The sequence below is a fragment of the Protomyctophum bolini genome (assembly GCF_963924005.1).
Source record: "Protomyctophum bolini genome assembly, chromosome: 12".
In the NCBI taxonomy this organism is placed as follows: Eukaryota; Metazoa; Chordata; class Actinopteri; order Myctophiformes; family Myctophidae; genus Protomyctophum; species Protomyctophum bolini.
In genome coordinates this window covers 15,941,165-15,948,280 of record NC_137873.1, presented here as the reverse complement: position 1 = coordinate 15,948,280, position 7,116 = coordinate 15,941,165, and the positions used below count along the sequence as shown (strand labels likewise).

The window sequence follows — 7,116 nt, the reverse complement described above, 5'->3', positions numbered from 1 at the left end:
AATAGAATTCTGTCCGTTTAGCTATAAAATTATGTCAGGGAATAGGGATACACAGTATATGTCTTTCAGAGTAGGACACCTAAAACATGGGCTTGGGCGACCATCAGAACCTCCAAATTGATAAAATGATAGTATGTAACAATATTATTGGTTATATATCGGTATTATGTTACACTCCTTGTCGCACCCCTCCGAGGGGGTGTGCTCGAGTTTGCATGGAAGCACTCGTTTGGAGTTTGGAAGCACTCGTTTTTAGTAAAGCAACCTCCTGCTGCCTCCTGCATTATGTGCAAATTCAAAACAGGTGGTACGCCGGGCTGTTGAGTGATATCCAACGAGCACTCCCAAACTCTGACACTGTCACACTATCATGCACAGAATTTATTGACGGGAAGTAGCTCATAACATGTCTACAGTGTTTTTATTAAACAAGAACTACAGATTGAAAGGGGATAATTCAAGCTTTATTTTGTCTCTTCCTTATGAAATAAAGAAAGAAAAAACGTTGTCTGATGTGATAGAAACAGTTTTTATTGTAATCGCATTCATTACATTAATTAATCTCTAATAATGTATGCACATATTCACTGCTCAACATAAGCTTTGTCTTTAAGCCAGAGGCTTAACACACCTTGAGGAGCCATTTGGCCAGGCATGACTTATCCCTTAATAATTCAGAGAACAGTTTGATTGTAATGCAAGGTGGGACTGAAAACAAGATGAACTTTGTCACCTCTGTACAAAGTACAACCAATGGATTTAAGGTATTTTTTTGTTTTTCGTGCAATCTTTTCATCTGAAAATATTTTTATTTGACTTTTGGTTGTTTAATGACTGAGTACATAATGAGTAGCCTATAGGCCTATTACACCGATAATTGACACGGACGTTTTTTTATCAGAAGTATGAACTATAGAATAGTATTGATTGAAAATCTCCACCAACATTGTTCAAATTGTTTCACATTTAGTTTAATATGCATTAGTTCACAGACGCCTATTTGTACCACATTTCTTTCTTATTTATCTATGGGTAAAATCTTGTGTTCATTTAACTCTGAGTGTACAAATGGAACCAACTGGACATTAACATGTACATAGACCCATATGGTCCCAAAGCCATGAGAAATAGTGGTCATAGTATGGTCGCTGATGAAAGTTCAATTGAGGTCTTCTCCAGCAAGAAATTAGTTCAGGACCATCCAACACAGTGGTTCTCAAACTCTTTTAACTCCAAGGACCCACATAACTCTAATGGACCCGTAAGGGTCCATTTGGTTCCATTTGTAGCCTATACACTCTTAGAATTACAGTAAGGATACATTTACTCATTTAGCACCCCCTCAGTAAACCCTAAGGGTACCTGGACCACACTTTGAGAACTACTGGCCTAATGAGAATATTCTACCAAATCAATCAATTCAATCGATCGACTGATAAGTCACCAACAATGTCATCAACACTTGATACCAGATCTTGTAGTGTCACAAAGATGTGCATTTTATTTGCTAATCTACGTAAATACACCCGTCAGTGTCAGCAGTGTTGGATTGTTCTGCCCAAACATCACGTTAATCAGTTAATTACGGTTATTTGGGGTTCAAGTTCTGCAGGGGTTATGCTATGCTTCTCCACCACTGTGGAGGTTAGTGGTTCAAATCCACCGCGGTGGTGCATCCAGCTTGTTCGGGCATCTATACCAGCGGTTGTCAAACATTTTTCTTCTTGTTTCCCCAAATGTATATGCTTTTGGCCATGGATCCCCCATCTGAAAATGTTGCCAGGGATCCTCAGATCGGATTTGTGTTGTCAAAATTGTTACAATGTTTCCATAAACTTTCAAACTTTCAGATTTTCCGAATAGATGACAAAATAGGGTTAAAGTGGGTTAAAACTTTGACTTTGAGAACCACTGGTCGATGCGAACACAAATGGCCATGTTCGGAGGGAGGAAAGCCGGACGGGGAGGGTGACATTTGTCGCTAGACTCGCTACACATACTTCTACGGGCTATGTAGTCTGCCAACGCTCCTTACGAATTGGCAAAATTACTACAAATAGATTGGGAGAAATTAGCTATTGTAAATAGTCATTCATTAATCATTAAACGGTAACCTTAACATCTTCCAAGTGCTACTCTGCTGAGCGATTGGGTTAATTCCAAGTACACCGTCAACTCATCTACATTTTTATCTAATTAAGCAGAAAACATTGATTCACAGTGGCTCTGATATTAAAAACTATTTCTACAAACATTACATATTTGTACTTTTTTCCAACGTATGCTTGTTATACAAACAATGTTTGAAATAATTATGAAATGTAGAGGACACAAAAATCCAGTTTCAAGTGGTGTCCATATATGGGCATATCACGTCTGTGACCTAACCTAAGACAAACAATGTCATGTTTTGGGGCATTTCTCACCCATTAGCATCAACCCACAAGCGGAATTTAATATAGAATATTATATATTACATTTTATATTTTGTGTGTGTGTGACTGTGTGACTGTGTGTGTGTGTGTGTGTGTGTGTGGGGGGGGGGGGGGGGGGGAAGCAGTGACATCACACTGGACGTGTGACATCACGCTGAAGCGTTTTACTGCACTATGCCGTACATTTGCAAACTTAATGACAATGACGTTAAGGTAATAAAGTATTCAAATCTGTAACATCACAGTGAACCAGGGACATCACAGGGCACCTGTGACATCACCAGATTGAAATAAACGGCCACTTCCTCCAGGAAAACGACACAAGCAAATCTCCCCGGCAACAAACTCAAGCAATAACACAATAATACAATCTATACAAAAATATATAATATGCTAGATATTGACTCATTCATAGAGGAGGTCATACTATATATATAGTAAGCGACTTAATGAGACAGTTAATTAGGGAACTTTACTGCTAATTGGAAAATTAGGGGGCAGAAAGAAAGGGTCCTCATTCATTCCACTGGCAGCTGTTCTGTCAATACCTGATTTACAGACTATTTTAATTGCGTCCCATAGCCAACACTGTATCTTCTCTGTCGGGTAGTATCCAAAAATGTTACTTATCGGGATTCAAATTCAAAACGCATCGCTTCACACCGTGTTTCCAGCTTGTGGATCTGATACTTGTGATGGTTTTGTGTGACGCGTCACGCTGCAGGGAGTTAATTCAGAAACAAAAATGGAGACAAGACGTTTCTTGCCCCGACAGCAATGATACGACAGACGGTATAGTCATGCAGTTCATTCAGACAAAGCATTTCCAATGAAGTGACAACAGTCCTAAAAATGCCTCCTCCGTACATGTCAAGGTAAGACATCGCATTGTGCTGATGCTTAAAAGCATCTCCGGGTCAACAACAAGGTAGGGCCTATTTATTTCGGACCCTCACAGCCGAGGGTATAATTTAAGCGCATTCTGAAAACCAACCAAACCATGTCAACTTTAAACATACGAGCCACCATCTCTTAAACACATTACCTCTATCCCCGGTGTACATAAAACATACTCCATTACGTACTCTTCAATTCTTAAACCCTCTTATACATACAGTACAGTGCCCACCATCTGAAACCAAACATATTACAATGGATCCTAACCGAACAGCATGTCCAAGTTATGGATCGCAGTGGATGTGTCATTCTTTAAATTAAAGCTTTTTCAAGCTGGCTTGAAGTTGTAGCATACAGTACCACGGCGTGGTACCAACACTTGCCAATAAGTGCCGTACCTGCACAGGCACGGTGCGGTGCACGCTAGAACGCGTCCCCAATCCCCATAACAGATGCGTAGCGTAGGCTGCTGAAAGACGGAGGTGAGGAAAAAAAAGAATGGGCTCCATAACATTGGCTGCCCCATTCACACCTTTTACCAAGCTACAAATTAAGTTGCCGACGCAGCTCGTGCATATCAATGGTCCATGTGTGATCTGTTAATGGTAAGACGGGGGAGGGAGTGACTGCCGTCTTTGGCAAAGTAAGTCATTTGGTTCTCTACATGAAGTAGGTTATGATGAACAAGTCCACGAATACAGCACAGAATTGGAACCTATAAGACTATGTTATACAAGACATGGATTCCACTGGACGCCGGATTCTTCATAATCTAGAAAGTTCCCCAATAAGGCTCTAGAGCCAACAGATGCATGAGATAACACATATTAGTAGCAATGGACAGGACAGATAGACGTAGACCTATAACACCTGACTTATTACAAGCTAATATCAAAAGTCATTTGAAGAGTAATACAGTAAAAAGAAAAATACCGTTTAGATATTCATGTTGATAGTGTATGTGATGTCCCCCACTAGTGAAAATGTCACTCTCAACACAGTTCAAATCTCGTATAGCAGTGGTTCTCAAACAGTGGTCTGGGGACTACCATGATCCTTGAGGAGGATTGAGGTGGTCCGCAGCAAAATGATGGAAGAGGTAACCAAATGGACCCTTAGGCTATAGATCTTTAAGTCAGCCCAATTAGATAATGTAGAAACAATGTTATTTTGATCATCGTTTGCCTGTTGTCTCTCCTATGGTACCCCATCAATACAGCATGAAATTGTGGACACAATCTTATCCAACGATAAGAAAATATTCTAAGATAAATAATGGACCTTGATATGAAAAAGGTTGAAAACCACTGACTTATAGGAATGTATTGCAAGGTATCATTATCATCATCGTCCTCCATTCAGAAGTGGTGCTCACATTGTCATAAATTGCTGGTTAACATGTCATCCTTATCGGACATAATCTAAGCAAACAAGTTACACAATCTCATCAAACTTGAACTACAGTTATGTTATCTTTCCAGCAGAAGCAATCAATTTGTACATGGAGATTAATTGCTTTTTTCCAACTTGTTTTGGAATTAAACTCTGTAATTTTGCTCAAATAAAAATTGCCTTGCCTTAACATTTTAGAGGCAGTGCATTCAGTGCATTATGATTGGCTGTGTATCATGTTTACAGGTGCCGTTCTACTTCTGGCTTCTGACCACGCTCCGTCGCCCCCATTGCCGAGGCAGCAGTGTTGCCAAGTCTGCTTATTATAAGTGACTTTGGGCTTGTTTTTCCGTAACGTTTTTTCAATATTTGTAGTTTATTATTTTTTTCACCCTCAAAATATTTTTTAAATAGCAGATGTACGTACGTGTTAAAGTGGTTATACTGAAAATGGCCCCAAAATAATTACAACTACCAATATTTACAAGCAACTTTACAGAGAAGAAAGCCCAAAATCATCCATAAAATGTGCTAAATTTGCTGGTGTGAAAAGGCACACACGCCAATGAAAGTGCTCTAAAAAGGCGAAGCTAAGGAAGACTTCTAGTATTTGTTTTAGATAAAAGGTTTGTTCAACACTGCGGCCCAAAGACTTGAAGACAAACACTGAAAGACATCGCCAAGTGCAACTCCTGGTTCAACAGAATGCACAGTACCTATATCATATTAACTTACATTCAATTCAAGACTGTCGGCCTGGCCATATTCAGGTCCATCCAATATTATACATTAGTTTTAATAATTAACCAGCATTATAAATGACTTTTAATAATGTTGGTGTTAATTCAATAGAGGGTACCAAGAGATCTGAGTGAGCATAGCAACATACAGATGACCAATGTCTATCAAACACTCTTTAGCCTACATAGAATAGAAACTATATATAATGTTAATCTGGTTTGCATGTCTCCGAGTCTGACACGTTAGTTTATATTATTGTATATTGCCATTTCCTCTGTTTTTTATTATTATTATTTTAAACACTCAATCCGTTTCCTTTTTACTTAATATACGGTGATAATTAGCGTGCAGCATGCGGCGAGCCCGCTATTCCGCTAAGAAATGCTTTAGCGTCGTCTTAACCTGGCGGTCAGCTACCCTACAACAGCACAAAGCTGGCAGCAAAAATAGATACATTTTGTAGATTTATCAGGCTTATTGCTCAATACAAAATGATACACTCCTTAAGAGATGTGTATTAGCTGGTCTCACATGCCGAAAAACATGTAGCTGGCTCACCGTTTATAGGATAATTCTCTATATGATTTAGAGAAACAAGTTAAGTTGACGCTTTGCAGATCCGTTTTACATTCACAGGGCATGAAAGCCGTGTTGTGGTTGGTCGAAAAATAAAAGAAAAAAAGACTGCTTCCGGGTGAAGTACGTACATACAAGTCTGGTCCTATACACTTTTTGCCGTAGTGTAGTTCCATTTGTGGGACTCAGAATTCGAAGGACCTACTCTTTCAGCATTTAGTTTGACATTGTTTCAGTCGTTTGATTTGACATGCGACTCGTGTCTGTTGTCCAATGAAATGATATGAACAGTTTTTCTCCATTTCCACCGCTTCCTGCATATGGTTTCTGTGGGCGACGGACAATGAATGCTCTGTATGCGTGCAATGTTTTAGCCGTGAACACAGTCCTGTGCTCATATGTTTGTGTTCATTTGTATGAGAAGCTCATGTTTCGGAACGTACGTGTTGTGTTCCCGTGTTCACTTCACAATGTTTAGAAACTTCGACTCGGTGGAACTGTGTGACGTTGTATTTGTGGACTAAGGGCTGTATGTATATACCACGGTGTGTGTGTGTGTTTGTATTACTGCACTTATTATACAAATCTACTAGAAGTTGAGAAGAGTTTAGGGCTTAAACTTTAGTGTGTGACAAATGACGTGTACCAAAACATTGCCAAAGCCCAAGCTCTCACAACTCGGGCCAGCGAGGCACATTGTGAGCTTGTAAATCAGTGCGTGACAATTTACGTGTACTAAAATCACCCTCCTAATGCTGTCCTCACAAGTGTAGTAATACGAAGGTGGGTGTGTATGTGTGTGTGTGTGTGTGTGCGCACGCGTGTGTGTGGTCGTTCAGTAGACGCAAAGGTCCGGGAACTTCATTTCGTACACGGGGACAGACTGGCGCTGTGGGAGACCGGATGTGATGGACACCACTCCGGACGGACTGGGAGGAGGCCTGCACAGCAGAGAGAGGATGACAATAGATGTCACCGTTAAAGACATGAAGCCATTAACTCACTCGGTGTTAAAATAGCCTTTTGACGCAGAGATCGCCTTTTCACAGATTTTTTAATATCAATTGATTACGGT

General features: G+C 40.0%; 1 protein-coding gene and 1 long non-coding RNA gene across 5 annotated transcripts in view; one reads left to right on the top strand and one right to left on the bottom strand.

The window, feature by feature from the left end:
* The first annotated feature begins 525 nt into the window (after nucleotides 1-525).
* LOC308326383 lies at nucleotides 526-6,149 on the top strand. The gene is made up of 2 exons (XR_013965089.1): nucleotides 526-2,525; nucleotides 2,558-6,149. It is a non-coding gene; the product is annotated as an uncharacterized lncRNA (long non-coding RNA).
* The window catches only part of efr3a (EFR3 homolog A), a 103,739-nt gene continuing 99,770 nt past the window's right edge, over nucleotides 3,148-7,116 (bottom strand). For all 4 annotated transcript variants that reach the window (XM_080779221.1, XM_080779220.1, XM_080779219.1 and 1 more), the window contains one exon: nucleotides 3,148-6,982. In XM_080779221.1, coding sequence (XP_080635347.1) covers nucleotides 6,877-6,982 — 106 coding nt within the window. In that variant the 3' untranslated portion in view covers nucleotides 3,148-6,876. The remainder of the gene's footprint in view (nucleotides 6,983-7,116) is intronic.